At 40.0% G+C, this 18903-nt stretch overlaps 1 protein-coding gene across 3 annotated transcripts in view; it reads right to left on the minus strand.

Annotated features, from left to right (window-relative positions):
- ARHGEF28 (Rho guanine nucleotide exchange factor 28) overlaps positions 1-18903 on the minus strand; it is a gene marked incomplete at both ends in the record, with an annotated part of 239958 nt that overhangs the window by 176248 nt on the left and 44807 nt on the right. For 2 of the 3 annotated variants that reach the window (XM_084234065.1, XM_084234063.1), the window contains 3 exons: positions 129-312; positions 15561-15854; positions 18644-18791. In XM_084234065.1, coding sequence (XP_084090191.1) covers positions 129-312; positions 15561-15854; positions 18644-18791 — 626 coding nt within the window. The remainder of the gene's footprint in view (positions 1-128; positions 313-15560; positions 15855-18643; positions 18792-18903) is intronic. The other variant, XM_084234064.1, reaches the window with a different exon arrangement.

Genomic DNA, 18903 nt, shown 5'->3' on the forward strand with positions numbered 1-18903 from the left:
TACTTTCACATGAGAACTAATGATAAAACATAAATCAATATTAACTTGTGATAAGGTTATTTCAATTTTTCCATAAATGCTTGGAAGACTTTATAGAAACAGATTAAGAGAGAAAATACCAAACTCACTTGGTGATGTCTTCCACCAGCTTGGAGTGCCCACCATGTACAGCTAAATCCAATGGCGTGGCGCCCTCTTCATTGGGTAAAGCCAAGGCTTCCACTCCCCCAGGGAGACACAAGAGGAACTGGGAAAGCTTAGCAAGGCCCCATCTCACAGCCAGGTGTAGAAGAGACTCTCTGTGTAGAGAAACTGGAAAGAAAGAAAAATGGATGTGAGTTCCTCCATTTAAAAAATTTGCCTCATACATTTTTAATCAGAGATCATGTATTTAGATGTAATGTCAGAGGAACGAGCAAAAGCATCTAATCCAAACATCTCATTTAATTCATGAGTATATGTGTGGTTTGCCCAAGGTCAGTTGCTGCAAGTGCTGGAGGCAGGTCTGCTCACTGCTGGTACAATGTTCTTTCCACCCCGCATGGAGCACATTCACATCACCTTTACCACACTCATGTGCAGTAAAGTCAACCGGGGAAAAACAGCACCAGGAGCAGCTCATCCCCTAGAAATAGACACCACTGCCCTCCAGCAAGGCAGGCCCTCAGGGTGCAAGCCTGAAGGAGTCTGCTTCCACCCTGTACTTCTCCTGAAGAAGGGACTTCATAAGTCCAAGAAAACTTAAGCTCGCTTGTGTCAGCCTTTTCTAGAGTACACCCAGCAGTGCCTGGGCAACACCTCCCTCACCACCCCTCTTCCTGCGTGCAGAGCACTGCACCCAACTGGCCCCACAGGAGAGCAACCCCAGTGCTTTCTGCTAGTCCCAGCTCTGTCCCTCCTTCCTGGCTCCACCCTCACAACCTATCCAGTGGGAGAGGACAGCAAACACCGGGGGACTGACCCCTCATTGTTGGCACTCTCTCCTGCTCTCACTCGTCCAGAATCTAAGAGCTTACTGGGGAGACTGGAAGGAGGAAAAGAAAGGATTTTCTGAAGTTTGAAGAAAAGAAAAAGCTACCTAAAATGTTTTGAGAGAGCTTTCTTGTGCAGTACAAAATTTCAGAGAAGAGAATAAGGCAAACAGTTTGAAACAGAAAACATTGTGACATATATAAATAATTCTGCTCGTTATAGAGTTTCAGATTCTCAACTGCAGTCAGGAAAACAAACTGTGGAAGGAGTGATAAAATTTGGCAGAGGTGGGGTGTTTAATTAAAATGAAACCTTTTTCTTTTTTCTTTTTTTTTTTTTTAACCAGACAAATATGTCTCTTGCTGGTACTAGGAATCATTTGAACTAAAAACAGAATTATTAGTAATTGTTCTAATAGCAAACATTAAAAGATATGACCTGTAAAGTCCTAGGAGCAAGATCACCCAGACACAAAAAGGTCATGAATAAGGTGTGTGGTTCAATCAACATTCCCAGCACAGAACAATGGGAGGCTAATTAGCCCCAGACTGGGAAAGAGTCTCAAAGTCAGTGCCTCTCACCCTCCACCTTGGCTTCTCTGCCTGTTAGCAAGGCAGTCACATCAAGAACCCCAGCTTCCAGGGCCTCCCAGGTGGCACAGCAGTTGAGCGCTGGGCTGCGAAGCTGCCCTGCCCGCAGCCTCTGCAGTGCTGGTTCAATTCCCAGCCATCTGCGAGGGTCCCACATGGTGCCCAGACCTCTCCTGCTGCACCCACTGCTCCCCTCAGCAGTGTACTTCGTCAGTCTGCCTGCTCTGCTCTCCCCTCTGACTCTGGTGAATTCTCTCACCCTCCCGAGCTTCTGACTGTACCCAGTGCTTGTATAAATAAATAAATAAATATTTAAAAAAAAAAACAAAACAGATTCCTGCTCTTTTTGGTGACAAAGGATATATGAAAGGCAGCACATATCAAGAGGCCTTCCAGAGCATCTGAGGCCTGAGAGTTTGGGTTATTACTAAAATGTAATTTTTATTTACCATTTAATCAAAATTCAACACCATTATCAGAGCTATACAAGGTCTGGCTGTGCCTTCAAATTAGCAGAAAATTTGTGTTGGAAGACTGAAAAATAACCTAGTCCTCAGGAATTCATAGTCACTGCTAGAGGAAATGTAAGTTGGTACAACCAACTTGGAAAACACAGTGGCACAATCTAATAAATTAAGAGAAATTAATGTTCATTCCTACATTCCTACATATAAACCCTAGTGAAAGCTATGCTCTCCATGCACCTGTGACCACCTGCAAGATGCAAAATGATCAAAGAAATAATCTTAAGATCTATCAACAAAAGAATACATTCTATTGTTATCTATATATTCTAACAACACAAATGAATTCCAGACTCACATATGAGATACTAAGAAGTACAATGTAGAGGGTCAAAATCACAAAAGAATATACAGAATAGGGCCTCCCTGGTGGTGCAAGGGGTTAAGACATAACCTATGAAGCTCGCTGCAGCCACTGTAGCACAAGTTCGATCCCTGGCCAGGGAGCTACACACATGGCACAGCTCCTGACTCACCTGCTGCTCCCCTCAGCAGTGTATTTCAGTCAGTCTACCTGTTCTGTTCCCCACTCTGTCTCTGGTGAATCCTCTCACCCTCCACACCTCTGGCCTGTACCCTAGTTCTTGTATGTATAAATAAATAAATCTTTGGGAAAAAAAAAAAAGACTATACAGAATGTTTCAACTAGTAGGAAGCTTTGGGTTTTTTTTTTAATATGAAATTTTTAAAAAGTGAAAACTCAATCATATTATTTAGGGATACATAGTTAGAAAAACTACAAAGAAAAGCCAAGAAGTGATTACTATAAAAGTCAACAAAATACCCCTGAGGAATGTGCTTGGGAAAGGGTGGGCTATTGCAGTCCAAAGTTACCTCCATCTCCTCCCTCCTCTCTTCCCCACGTGGCCCAAACAGCGATATCAAAAGTCAACCCCAGAAGAATATTTCCAAGTGAGTCTAATGCAAGGTCAGGATTGAAATCTGCTACTTCTATCAGTGGTTAACAAAATACATACCTATGTCTCATTTTTATATCACTGTCTTCTCAACCTGCTAAGATCTAAAAATTTTAGCTAAAAATTTTCACCAACAAGTAAACAAAAATTATATACTTTTAGAAGTTATTTTAAAACCAAAATTCTTGCTGCTAAGCCAGGTTATAGCCTTAAAGCTAAAATGTGATGGACAATAATCACATGATATTTTTAACACAAATTAATTCAAAACTACTTTTACTTTGTAATGTTCAGTTATGTTTTATAATTTCAGTTTATGAACAATAATAATTTGTTTTATTTTATTTTTAATTTATTTTTATATTCCCCATACAATTGCACCCCCCTTATTTTGACCCCAATCCCTCCTTTCCCCATCCCCACATAGTGTGATTCTGGTTTATAGTTGTTTGATTTTGATTTTTTCTTTCTTATAGTTATTCTTTTTCCTGGTCCCTTATTTAGGTTTTCTAGATTCCTGCTATGAGTGAGACCATCTGGTATTTTTCTTTTTCTGGCTTATTTCACTGAGCATGACCCCTTCCAGCTCCATCCATGTTGCTGCAAATTGCATGTGTTTATCTTTTTTGATTGCTGAGTAATATTCCATTGTGTATATGTACCACATCTTAAAGAATAATTTTTTAATTCACATAAATCCAGTTCATTAAAATAAGTTCTACTCTGATTTCCAAAGCCACATACTATTATAGAGATCTCAATTTGAGGACCTATGTCATTCAGCTAGCAAATATTGAATGAAAATACTCTATCTGCTAGACACCAAGGGCAGAAAGATAGACAAGACACTTGTTTTTGAGAAGCATGCTGTCAATCTACTTTTGTTCAGAATAAAATAAACTCTGGCCCATAAATTACTGTCCAATAACCTACAGTTCTAGATTTAGGCACAAATAATGTGACCAGAAATAAGGAGACTATCTGGTCTATAAGAAAACTGCTCTGCAGGGTAAATTAATTCAACCTACATCTTCTATCATGACTTGAAAATTAACAGCTGTTTATAAAATGTTAAAAATTGATGAGCAGAAAGAGAACGAAAAAATATTACAAAAAAATTTACATGGAGAATAGAATTGAGAATTAGGCATGAGCATCACACACAGCCTGGTATTTTTACAGGATTGAAATTCCATTCCAGGGAATGGAAGACGAGGTGATGTGGTACGGCAGCTTCCATTTTGGCAGTCTCATCAGGGTTTGGGGATGTGTGTAAACAAATCAGCTTTCCACATGGAAGGATCAGAGGCTGGAAAATCCAGGCTAGGAATTGCAAATATAAAGACACACATCGGGAAGATAAAGACACAGGATGCCCCGTGGAACACACACCAACATGATGGGACCATAAGCCCGAAGATAGAAGAGGAAAGATACAAGCATCAGTCACAGGTTCTAGCTTCCTAGAAAATTGTTCCTGCATCAGACACTCAGAAGACAATGCCTCACTGGAATCATCTAGAAAAACACCAATCACACACACAATTGTTTCTAGAAAATTTCCACTGCAATGTAAAAAAACTAGAATAAGCAATTCTGCATCTCATATAGGCAGATTATAATTTATTTTACCACATGGAATTTATAATAATCAGTTGGAATACTAAAAAGGCTTTATCAAAACTCAAAGATGGCAATCTAATTTTTGACCCCCACGCAATCTGGGGATGTTTCCAGACAATTCTACAATTTTGACATCAATGCAAGATATTAAATAATCTAGATACAACACTGTACTGTGCTAAAGGGGACAGATTAAAGGACTGAAAGATCTGGACTTGCACACTGTAGAGATGTAGTTCTGGACAAAACCACTTTATTCTCAAATTTCCAGCTGCTTAACCTGGGGGCTACTACCCAGCCCTGCCTACTACCCAGGAGGCTGTAAGGAAAACATGAGACAGGGCTCTCAAGACTATAAAAGCCAGTATTGGGGAATTTACCAGTTGTATATAAGATCTTTTTAATACAGAAAAAGTACTATAAAAAGCCACTCAATAGATACATGGTACACATTGGAAAACAGTTTTTCTGGTTATAATTTAAAAGCGTAATTTAAGGGAACAAGCTGGCTGCTTAGGAGGCACTATAATTGCATCAGTGTAAGACACCAGATGTGCCATTAAGATGAATGTGCTAATCTCATGCCCCAGGCATCAGGAGGTCATTAGGTAGCACAAGTGGCAATTACGTCATACCCCTTTTCTAGCCTGAGCTATAGATTTGTTTCATTTGTTAACATTTCATCAAGACTATGATTCATAACCACCATTCATTCCCTCGGTATTTGCTGACAGCCGATGATGCACAGGGTTTCCTTCTGCTCACCCCTCATACCCCAGACAAGCCTGTGGAATTCCCAGGCACCCTCCCTATACACCCTCCAGGAACCCTATTCTGTTTGGGAGACAAAAATACATTGCAGTTTAATTTTATTACCAACAAACAGAACAAATGTAGACTCATTATGTCTTGGATATGGCCTTTTGAAGTCTGCACTGGAAATCTGAACTCAAGTACAATCGGGAAGCTTGCTGCTTGTCTCTGGCCAGGCAGGGTGACTTGCTGTCCTTGTACTGGAAGCCAGAGTCCTCAGTCCACAGGCCCAGACTGGGAAATAGCAAACTCTGTGGATTTAAACTCTTGGCTCCAAAGGGCAATCTCCTCCTTTGGCACTGGGGGCACACTCAGCAAGGGATATTCTGGTGGGTAAATGGAAGATAATGGGATAAACCACACAGGAAATAACAGTATATATGGTGCTGCCTACCTGGGATGAGGGAAGGAGGCTGGAAAATGTTAATTAAATCCAGTTGGGCAACTGTTAAGTATGAATGAAAGCAGAGAAGTAAACCACCACAATCATATTTATTTCACTCTTATTACAAGGGCAATACATTTCTTATTTCTGTCTAACATTTATCAAGTGATTTACATGCACTGTCTCATTTAATCCTGAATTAAATAGACACTCTATAAGCTAGAGTCTATTATTATTCCTATTTCCTAGGGACAAAATTTGACACTAACACAGTTATTCATCTGCCTAGGCCCTAGGAAGTAAAGGCAGCATCAAGGATTTGGATCTAGATTTTTCGACCTCCAAAACTCAAGTTCTTAAATATTATTCACCACATCTCCTATTATGCAAACTATGAGTTGGGTTACCTTGACTGCAGTGATATAGGACATGTACTTGTCAAGTAAAAATATATTAATGCCAACAACAACAACAACAAAATAAGCCTATGAAAATTAAAATGACTCAAGAGGAAATACAGGAAATTTTGTCTCATAAGAGTTTGAGTTTGTTTGTTTTTTTTTTTAAATCAAGCATGTAATACTCTACTTACACCTCCTACTACAGATGCAAATCTGAAGACAAGAGTTGAGGAACCCAAAGTAGATTTTAAAAAGAGAAAAATAATTAGGTAAGAGAAGAACAAACCAAGAAGAGGAAGGGGACAGAAAAGATAGCACTTGAAAAACGCAACAACTACGAGTGAAGAAAAGCAAACAGAAGGCTCACACCCCACTGTCCAGATGCCAGCCTGATAAGTCATTACATACACGTTTGTGTACACACACACACCCTTTCTCATGACAAATCTGCAAAATAAGAGCTGCTACAGTTACAGACTTGAGGAAGAGAAAGTGTGTGGAATCATTATTGACAAGAAGCTATGGTAGGATTATGAAAGATTTGGGAGGGTCTCTACATACAGAGCTTCATGCCCACACGAAGGTCCACGGAAAAAGTCAAGACAGGCCTTGTGGAGTTGCTTGGGGCACGCAGATTTCCCTATGAACAAACCCTCACTTCTGGCTCAAGGCACCCCATCTTCACCTCCCTGGGTCTATACTCTCCTACTTCTTTCTTTAGCCGCAAGCTTTTAACTTCCTAGGACTGGTAGTTTTAAAATCAATGTTTTATTTATTGTTTAAATAAAATAGTACAAGGCCAGCTTACAGCTTTCAAATCCAATTAGATAAATCTAGGAAAATAGCAAAAGCAACTTTTTTTCCCCCTCAAGGTAAGTATTAAGAGAATCCCTGGCTACTGTCATTTTCAAATTTAATTGCAGTGGTCTGCGTGCAAACACTTCCACATGCATACTGTGATATTTGAAGGGCTTCCAAGGGAGAGAAGCGAGGATGGGACATGGTCAACCAGAGGTAAATTTCAAAGCCTCTCCTAGTTCCGAATCCTTTGGGAAGCACATTAGGGCAGGGTATTTGAAAATAAAAGATTCCACTTACATTCTTTTCTTTGAAAGTTATGAGAGGAAGAAAGCAATCTAAATACAACCCTATCATCTATTTCCCAGATATGAGAGTAAAATGTATTCTCTATTCCAATCTGAGGACCATTGTTGTCATTAGGCAAAAGTTAAAAGCTTATTTTTTTAAAGCAAGTTCAGGCAGCATTTTCTTCCTTAAAACAAAATACCTTAACCAAAGAAGCACTCAAGAAAAGTTTACTAAGTTAACTGAAAAATAAGTGCAAATGATTTGACTGGGGTGGGGTGAGTTCTTTTCCTGAGTTCAATTATGTATCGCCAAAAAACCTATTTTTTAAAAGTGAAAAGCTAAAAAAGAGATGAAAGACAGAGAAAACTTTCAGTATCCTAAAACATTTTCAAACTAAGGATTTAAAACTTCAGAAATGATGCACATTTGTGTGTGTCTGCATGGCTGAGAACTATGAAACAATTTTACCAGTTTACCACAGGACCTATTTTAAAAAACATTCTCTCCACCACTAGCATTCATCCCGTGGGTTACCTTAGCAACTGAAGGAATATAACACTAGCTTGAAATGTCAGAAATTAAAGTGTGGCCATGTTTTCCCATTAGATACTACCAAGAGTAACACAGCATAGAAAGTAATATTGAGTGTGTACACAATTGCTTGAAAAATGTTGAGATTTAAAAAAATACATACAAAACCCTAGAATCTATTGATACCCATAATGTATAAATTTCAAAACTCAGAAATTTTTTAATAATGAAACTTGCATTTTATAATAAATCTGTCCTTTATGGGCCTCCTATGCCCAGGTAGGATATGCTGATGTAAATTTTAAACATGCTATCCAGTACAAAGCTTTGGGGCATAAGAAACAAAGCTGACATTTCACATAGTCCACAGACCTGCAAGCAAGTCTTAATAACTCAATATGTCATCTCCTGGTTAATAACACCTGGAACACAGTAAAATTGGAGTCAACTGTTATAGGAAGGGAGAGGGTCAGCCCAAACCCCGCAAACCTGCCTATTCTAAATGGGTTCTGCCATCCGCCGCATCAACACAAAACATAGGAGACTTTAATGAAAAGGAACTTTAATAAAACTAGGAAACAATACAGGTAAGGCGAAGAATCTAGTTTCTAAATCAAGCACCCAAAGTTACCCATCCCCTCGTGGGTAAAACTCCATCCAAATGGGATCGGCCCAGAACAAGGCCCCAAAGCCTGCTACAAGTCTAAAACATCTTCCAGTGGGGACCCACAGAAAAGGGTCACAAACAACCGGACAAGCCCGGAAGGAAAAGAGCAAAATCAACATCAAGATAAAAGCTGCCATGGTCACCTCCCCACGGGTCTCACCCACATCTGTGTCACCCCGTCCACGACCAAAAGACAAGCGCAGTTTCTTCACGTGTCTCTAGGCTCCACGCGCCTCTTCCAGGTCTCCTAGCTCCATCCAGCTTCCTTCCTCAGTCTCTTCTGCAGCTTCTTCTCTCCCTGCTCAGCTCCACCCTTCCTTGGGTGGGGCAGGGAACCTGGAACCTCCCCCTTTCCTGGGGACCACCCTGTTACAAACCACCAGACCCACTCTCGTTAGCCATGTTCTACCTTCCTTCTATTTCTACAGCCAGCAAATTGTATCCAAGGATAAAAAACAAGGCCAAGCTCCATTTCAAGTGTTAAACAAATCTTGCTTCTTACTGGTTTCAGATCTCTTTCCTCTATTCAAAGAAAGATAAACAGATATTTTATGCTGTCAAACACTGCTGGCTCACACATTCCCTTCTCCTGTTGCCTAGAAAAAAAGGTGATGGTTCCGGTTCTGTGGCTTGAAGCAAGATGTAGATGTCACAGAAAATTGGCAGTTCCTACTGGGTCTTTCGTAATGAACTGTTAAGTCTCACTTAATGGCTTTTCCTACAGATAAGAAGCAATATTAAAACTATTCTTTAAACTCCTTAAGAGAACACTGAACAATCGACACATTTTACACTTGCTGAATAAACCCTATTCTTATAAACTTTTTTTCTGAAGTCTTTCTGACCCTCAGCATTGCTTTTGTTATTCTATTAGTAGTAAAATATAGGAAAAAGAAAAAAAAAACAAGCATTCACCTTCAAAGGGAAGAAACTTCTAAAGGCTTTATAATTCTATAGGCAGGAGGAAAGTTTAACTTGTTCAACTTGATAAAACAATAAATTAACAGATAAAATTTTCCTAGTTTTATTTAAATAGTTTAATATGCTTGCCCTGCAGATTCAATCCAAGGTATCATCTTACTTCAATGTTCTCACCACAAAAAAAGAAATCGTAATTGTGTGTGAGGCAGAGGTGTAAGTTAATGCTATGGTAGCAATCATTTTACTGTATATAAATGTAGCAAGCAAGGCATTGCATACCTTAAGTCTACACACTGTTATATGTCAATTGTAGTCAATAAAGTTGTAGGAGCATGGGTTGTTATGTTTTTACAATTGGCATAGTAAACTCTTTCACAAAACAGGAACTTCTGCCTATATGGAAATTTTTGAACATACAAACTACTGGACCTTTGCAGAAATGTCCAAATTCACTTTTCACAATTGTAATTTGCTTTGGAAAAAACTATCTTGAATCTGCAATCTGTTGCTATGTACTAGTTTGTAAGTGTAAATATGTAAGCTAATTTTTACATAATTTTAATAAGTAAATACTTTATTTTTCTTAAATCAGAAAGCATAACCATGCTAAGTTCTAGCTGCCTCATAGGCCGGGAGAGGAGCCACCCTGTTCTCAGAGGCCTCAGTCCTCTGAGATGGTGTTTGTAGTTCCCCCAGGCTCCTTAGTGTAAGGCAGTCTCCTAAAGATGATGGCAAGCTTGGTGCTGGACAGACATGTCAGACTTCGGGGAACAAAAGGCAAAAGAAGTAATTTGGATGAGCCAAATTACCAGTTAGAACAGAGTATTTTATCCCAGTTAACCTCATTGTCAAAAATATACCAACATCTGAGAGATTTCTGTTCAGGACAAAAAAAAAAAAAAAAAAAGGCAAAAAATCCAAAACCAAAGATTAATTGTGAAATTTTATGGTAATTTATTACCAATTGAAGTTTGTAAATTTGTGGTTCTGAGACCCTGCAAAAGCTCTATTATAGAAACTATTTCACAGAAGGAATGGTCTTAATTTTATAAAATAGGAATCCAATTTTTATTTATGGCATAAAATTAAATAAAATCTGGGATGTTTCCTTCCCTAGAACATAACGAAGTTGCTTTGTGAATAATGATGGGTAAGATGAAGGACCAAGCAAAGGCTCTGCTTTTCTTTATAAGACACAACACTCCACGCAGACTCTGAGCCTTCTCCAGGATGTCAGGCTCTCCTGACAATCTCCACCACAGACCAACCGAAAGAGGGAAAAATGAGGAAGTCATTACAAAATGCAAGAAACAACAGTAATGCTTCACAATAAAGCTTCAATTAGACTCATTCAAACAGTCATTCCAGAAATCAACTGATACTCATTCAGTGACCTATTTATATTCCAAAAAAGCATAAATAAATAATTTTAGTAAGTGTGAGTAGCAAAACTTTAAATGACTTCCAATAAATATTAGGAGAAATAATTACTCGGAAAGAAACTTTTCTACTTATGATACCACTACTACTAGCACATGAAAATCTCTAGTGGATCCCTTGCCTCAGTTGGTTTCTTACTTTGTTATTGCAATTACCTCAAATGCAAACACCAATAATAAAATATGTATAAGAGAAAAAGACATATTGAACATATAAGATTCTGAACTGTTTAAATTAAGCCTCTATTGAACTGAATAAGAGTGAATGAGATGACTCATAGGAGACTCCAAAATTTCCCTCTTTTCCAAGAAGCACCATATGTGCAGTTCCACAGGGAGCAATTCCCTGTGAAAGAAATCCAAAAACTAGCTGAATTACTCCAACACAAGGGTAAATGGGAAAATATCCATATGGAAATGGGTAGGTTGAGATAAACTCACCATAAACTCCACCCTTGGCACAGCACCATACCATCAGGAGGGAGCCCCCAATTTCCAACATATCCCTGAAAAGCAAGGGATTTAGATCATACCTCTAGCACCCCAACTTTTAAGATTCACACCCAAGGGACCAACCTAGCTCTGAAAACCAAAGGGGCTTGCACCCATAAGTCCCACAGGACTGTGCAAACAAAGAAGTCTTTCTTAATGAGCACATAAGCACTCAATGTGTCATTCCTCCCTCTCCCCTCCCCAGCATGGAGGGAACTGGCAGAAATATCCACTTTCCAGTTTTTCCCTGGAAAGAGTTTGACTACATAATTTATAAGCTGCTGCCCATAGGTTAGCATGCATCTAGGGTCTGACTGTGCTCCTCCTTGAAGTCCATGGGAATCAGTAGGAACTTTCCATGCCTGCTCTCTCCAGCTTACTCCAACAACAAAGCCAGCATATCTCTTGGAAGAAGCCTACATACACATCTGGGATGTCAGCTTTTATGGCTCCTGCCCAAAAGACAGGTCCCCAGATAGCCTGGCTCTCATAGCCAATGGGGCTTACATTATGAGTCCCACAGGATTCAGTGGATAAAGAAGCAATGGTTAATGCACACAAGCACACACCACAGTCATCCCCACAGGCTTCAGTGCAGAGGGAATAGGCAAAAACAGCCATCTCCCGGTCTTTCTCTAGAGGGAGGTTTGACCAAACACTTAGCAAGCGCCTACCTCAGCTACTACCAGCACTTAGGTGCTGACTATGATCCTCCCCAAGACACACCCTCAACTACCGCACCTCAGTAAGAACATAGAAGGCAGTTTGGCTAGTCACAAACATTTGAGAGAGAACCAGGAGCACTGACTGAGCTGATTGATGAGGTTCATTTTCTACACAAGACCTGTCAAGACTGGGACAAACCCGTTTTATCTAATACACAGAAATCAAACCAGAGAGTCAAGGAAATGAAGAAAAATAGAAGAATGTGTTCCAGACAAAAGAACAAGGTAAATGTCCAGAAACAGATCTCAATAAAATGGAGATAAGTGATATATCCAATTGAGAGTTCAAAATAATCGTCACAAAGATGTGCATGGACGTTAGGGTAGCAGTGCATGAACAAAGTGAGGACTTCAACAAAAGATAGAAAATATTAAAAAGTACCAAACAGAAAACACCACACTGTGGGATATAATCAATGAACCAAAAATTCCAATCAAGGGGTTGAGAAGCAAATGAGATTAAGTGGAGGAAAGGATCAGTGTAGTCAAAAACAGCAGTGAAACACATCCAATCAGAGAAGAAAAGGAAAGCAGAATGAGTTTGAGTAGTAGAGATAGCTTAAGAGACTTATGGGACATCATCAAGTAGATCAATATTCACATATAGGGGCCCCAGAGAAGAGCGAGATAAAGGAGCAGAAAGTTTATTCAAATAAATAATGGCTGAAAACGTCCCTAGCTTGGGGAAAGAAACAGACTTAAGTCCTACAAGCACAAAGTACCAAACAGGAGGTACCTAAAGTGATCACACTAAACACATTATAATTAAATTGTCAAAAGTTAAAGACTAGAGAGACTCTTTAAAACAGCAAGAGAAAAGCAGCTTATTATGTATAAAGAACCCTCATAAGACTATGAGCAGATTTTTTAGCAGAAACTTTGCAGGCCAGAAGGGAGTGGGATGATATATTCAACCTCCTTAAAGAGAAGAAGAAGCCAACCAAGTATATTCCATCCAGCCAAGTTATCCTGCAGAAAAGAAGTCACGTCTTCCAGGGAAACAAAAGCTGAATGAGCTTATCAGCACTAGACCAGCCTTATAAGAAAACCTGAAGAGAACTCATGGAGCTGAAATGAAAGAACACTAATTAGTAACAGGAAAGCATGAAATTCACTGGGGTAAATATATAAATTCAGAATATGCTAATATTCTAATGGTAGTGGGTAAACCACTTATAACTCTACTGTAAAGGTTAAAAGACAAAAGTATTTAAAAACAGCTATACAATAATGTCAATAGACACAGAATATGAAAGATAAAAACTGTGACATCAAAAACAAGAGTGAAAATGTAGACATTTTATACTCACTGAAGTTATCAGTTTCAAATAGACTGTTATAGCCATAATATGTTTTATGTAACCATGGTAACCATGAAGTAAAACTTTATGGTAGATACACAAAAGATTAAGAGAAAGGTATCAAAATATGCCACTACAGAAAATCATTACATCACAAAAGATGCTAAGTGAAATAAACCAGACAGGAAAAAGACAAATTCTGCATAGTATCACTTATATGTAGAATCCAAAATAGGCAATGGTGGTTACCAGAGACTGGGAGTGGAGGAAATAGAGCCTGATAAAAAGGTACGCATTTTCAGTTATAAGATGAATAAGGTCTGAGGGGACAATGTATAATATTGTGACTATGATCAATAATACCATATTATATAACTGAAATTTGCTAATGGAGTAGAACATAAGCGTTCTTACCAAAAAAAAAAAGGTAAATACAAAGTGATATGAATATTAATTAATGCAACTGTAGAAATCCTCTTATGATGTATATGAACACCAAACCATCACATTGTACTCTCTAAATACAACTTGTTAATTATATCTCAGTATAGCTGAAAAAATAAACCAGGCAGTTATAATCAGGAGTTGGGGGGGTGCCATTAAATTAAGAGTTAAGAACAACAAAAAACAAATCCAAAATAGTTCAAAGTTAGCAGACTCCCACCAAGTAGATTTGAGTAGTGAGTCAAAATACATCTACGAGAGTATACATGTACACTCTCAAAATCTAATATAGCCCAGCTGAGCTAGGGCACTAATGTCAGTCCTTCACTAAATAAACTTGATTATGTCCAACTGCAAAATGATTAGTTTATGCTCAATCATTTTGAAAATGAAATCTATACAATGAAAAACTGTACATTTCCCCCACTCCAGAATGTAATACTATTTCTAGAATGAAACTAAAATTAATACAGAAAAATCTGTACTTGAATTTACTCATTTAAATGCCCAATTTGTTTTTAAAAAGCTAGACAAATTCTGGCAAAAGTACCATTAAAAGGCATCTGTAAAGTCTACCAATTTTAAATTAGCCATTATCCATAACATACATATGGAACAACACTACGGTATTAAAAGCAAATACCTGAACCAGAGACACTCTATGGGGGGTAGGGGGAGGGGAGGGTTTGGGGACAAAATAAGGAGGGATTGGGGACAAAATAATGTATAGGAAATATAAAAATAAAATTTATTTTAAAAATAAATAAATAAATAAAATAAAAGCAAATACCAAGCTTAAAAGTGACACCTCATGGAATGAAGCAAATCCCCAGAGCTGATCAATTGCACAGTAAAACAGGGGTGTTAGCTCTACGCTTAACACAAGACTGCTATATAAACTGGCGGTTACTTTACCTCAGGTAACATAAACTGTTCTTACAGAAAGTCCAGAAAAGATCCTAGAAATTTTCAAAGAATTCTTTACAGTACCCACGATATTTATCTTTTGTCTATTACCTATTCTGTCCAGACCAATTATAATAATTAACTGTCCTCATATGTGCATGCAATACACTATATATGGGAATTATATTTTGTTGTGTTCAACAAAATAAAGATCATCTCTATATTTCCAATTAAATTACATAGCTTGTACTCCCCATCAGAAGCACTTTTTCAACAATTTAGCCTGATATCTAGTATAGATTTTTATACAACTGTATCTCGGTTAATACACAGGTTCCACATGGTTGTAATAAGACTATTCAGCCTACTCAGTCTTTCAGTAAACAGGAGGCATTTGGAGACAACTCCAAAAATTAGTACCAACATAAAATGAATGCTCTCCGTGATGCTGACACTTTTAAAGATGTCAACACATTGGTTCCATTTCCTGCATGATCACATTTCTTTGCAGTGTTCCAGAGTTGGCAAACATGTTTTTCCTTGCCTGAAACACACAGCAAAACCCCCTTCTCACAGCAAGAAAATGTGCCAAGGTTAATGGAACCACAGCCCCAAACAGTGGGTTCAAGGGCTGGTCACAAAGAAACAGCCCATCTGTCCCTGGGACAAAGCTCTTCACCCCTTGGAACAGGGCAGCACAAGCAGCCCAAAGATGAGTGGGCGCCTGGCCACACAGAGCCAGGGTCAGAAGCAGGCAAGAAAACCCACCTAGGGAAACAGACAGCAAATTATAAGGCACATTTTGAATTTACAGACCCACCTTCAAGTGAAGGATTTCCCAAGACAGTCCACCCAAGAGGCAACTCCAAATGGGTCAGAGCCAGCACGAGCTCCTCGTCCAAGGCAGGCAACGCCCCCACTGTCAGGGCGAATGGAGTCAGCAGGGTCTGATGGCTGCCGGCTGTGAGGCGATCAGCCTGGGTCACCAGCAGACGGGCCAGCCTGCAAGCCATATTGTCCACGTAGGTCACTGAGCTGGAGCCCATGGTCACTGGGGAGTAACCTTCTGAGCAGAGGCACACGGACACTGTCACCGTCTCCTGGAGCGCATGGCCTGGAAGACAAGACAGTGAACAGGTCACCCAGAATCTGGAGGACATGATCTCACTGTGTCCAAAGTCCTCAGTCTCACTGCACCATCTAAGCAGACCTCACATGTCAGGACAGTGAGGCAGAAAGGAAATGCAGCTGGTTCTCTTTAAATGCTGCCAAGCCCATGGGACTAAGTTAAAGCTGACTCCATCTTTTCCCAGTGACTTCTGATCTTAAAACTAATCTTTATGAACGGGGAGCATTTCGGCATCTATTCTCCTATCAATAACAAACATGTGTTTGGTATACCTTAACCTTCTACTTCCACCCTACCCCCTAAATTCAAGTTGTCATTGTAAAGGCTTAAGCACTTCACTCTGCCATTTCCACCTGAGTCATATTTGTATTTATTAGGCAATGGTTTTATAAGGTGACACCACAAAATTACACACGTCCACCCTCCTTCCACAGAAAATCTAAGTGTAAGAGTCAGGATAGGTAAAGTTACTCTGCAGAAATATCTACATACATTGTTCATTGCCCACAACTTCTGAGAATGGCTTCTCCATGTCTGAAGGTGTTCTTAATACTGTGGTAGGGGTGGGGGCCACTGGATCCTGCTACCTGTCCGTCTTCCTTACACTTCTTTAATTTTGCAAAGGTCAGTGTACTCCTGCCCAGGTATCCTGGTCCTGGCAGAATTTCCAGGAATTGGCACCACAAAACCTCTGTGATTATGATAATGATGATGGGACTAGAAAAGAATTAACACTCAGCCACACTGGGCCCTAAGCACATGGCTTAGGGCTCCAAGTCATGCCTGCTCTGTTTCACTCCCCAAAAGCTTTGCTGCCCAGGCTTTGGGCACAAGAGCATCCTGTGTTTACTAAGTAAGAAGGACTGCAATTCTCACGTCACCTCTTTAAAAGTGGTCCAATGGCTGAGGCACAAAATGCAGCCCCTCACCTAGACTACATATATCCAGGACACAGCAGAATCTGCTCTACATATTTCTGACAGGTTACCCTGATAAAGCTGAAAACCAGGGAAATTTAAGATTCAGGAACAGGGTGCCATATGTGTATAGGGAATCTCCTAAAATGAAGGCAAGAATCCTGTCTTCGAAGCAGACCACAATGTAATCAAAACCATTTTCTTTAACTAGGGAACACACCCTCTCCCACTTGAGAGGAAAGAGAAAAGACAACACAAGTTCTGGTATTAGGTGTGGCACTAATTATTTTCTACTTTTTCTTCATAAGCAGTTTGATAAAAAAGAAAACCAAATAAAGAAGGAGAAGCAGGAAAGACTTAAATGAAAAATGCATAAACAAAAGGCAGATGCAACATATGTGCATCCAAAGGAAGCCCATATTATTCCTGAGGATTGGCTCTTTTTCTTAAAAGGATGGGACTTACTGGCCAGAGAGAGACATGCCTAAAGTTGTCCACATTCTCAGTGCCAGATAACAGGTTAATTCATCAAACAAACCCAGGTAGGCGGGAAGGTCTCTGTGTCTCGACAGCCCTCACCATATCTGTGTTGTTGCATGTTTACTGTCGACCTTCTCTCCGCATGCACCAGGTACAGTACAGAAGCACTCAGAAACATTTTCCATCTAAAAATGAGACCAGGGCCTCCCTGGTGGCGCAGCGGGTTAAGCACAGTGCTGTGAAGCTGTTCGCAACCTCTGCAATACGGGTTCAATTCCTGGCCGGCTGGGAAGATTCCCACATGGCACAGCAGACCTCTCCTGTAGCGCCCGCTGCTCCCCTCAGCAGTGTATTTGGGTCTGTCTGCCTGTTCTGCACCCCGCTCTGTCTCTGGTGGGTCCTCTCACCCTCCGGCGCCTCTGGCCTGAACATATCCCAGCTCTTGTATAAAAATAAATAAATCTTAAAAAATAAATAAATAAAAATAAAAAATAAAAAATTTAAAAATACATTTAAAAAATTAAAATGAGACCAGTATTATATGAGAAAAGTCAAAGTTTTCCCCTAAAATGCAATTTAACAGGACTTGAAGGACCTACAATTAGGTAAAGGACCTACAATTAGGTAAATCAACAAAGAACAACAAAACACTCCCTGTAGTGCAGGTAAGGGCATCCTAATCACACCTTTCAGCTACAGCTCCATGTTTCCGATGAACAACCCACACACCATTGGAAATACGGGAGGAGGAATTTTGTATCTCAGAAGGGCTACTTGCTCATGACAACACTTTAAGATACATTAATTTGTCATCTGTCACCATGGTCATTGAAATAGACATCTGGGAAAATTACAAGTTTCTAAATGTGAATCTTTGTGTAGAGGAAAAGGAAAATTTTGAAGAAGAGATCTGACAAGGAGGAGTTTGGATGGACAGGGAGACAAGCAGAAAAGCCCAAACTACCCTAGGGAAGAGGCAGACACTGGGCTGCTGGGCTGCCCGCAGGAGAATGAGGGGGAATGAAGGTGAACTCTCGGTGTCTCAGCTCCACCTGAGCCACCCTAGCAAGGGAGACTCCAGGAAGTGATAGTGCGAGCCAGTGTCTCCCCCGGACTGCACACACAGTACACTGAGCGCTGAGAGTGGGGTCTAAGGCAAGGCTGCCCAGGGGGCTGCAGACACGCTGGAAGGACCTCAGACAGGAGACAGTCCAGTGTGAGTACTCTTCCTCGCGTGACCTCCCTCCCTGCCTCTCTATCTCCCACCCCCATCTTGCAGCACTAGTCCTTTCTCCTGGCCTTCTCCCAAGGCTGTGTCCTGGGAGGGAACATGCTCACAGACAGATTCCCAGCTGCACACTCAGGAGCACACCTCACCTGGAATGCTGGATTGGAGCACATTGTCCTCGGCGCGTTCTGCCATCACGATGTGTCTCTGATGTGCTCCATTATAAATAAAGTAAAACTCGGCATCTTTAGGAAGGTAAACATTTCTGCCAAACGTGGCATAAACCGTCATCTGCCCCTGAAAAATAAGTAAGCCAGCATCATCATATTTCCTCGTCTAGGTTATAAGAAACCACAACAAAAAGGGGCTGGGTCCAAAACCATGTTGCTTGTTAAGATCACTTCACATG

This window comes from Talpa europaea (assembly GCF_964194135.1).
Source record: "Talpa europaea genome assembly, chromosome: 5".
Classification (NCBI taxonomy): domain Eukaryota; kingdom Metazoa; phylum Chordata; class Mammalia; order Eulipotyphla; family Talpidae; genus Talpa; species Talpa europaea.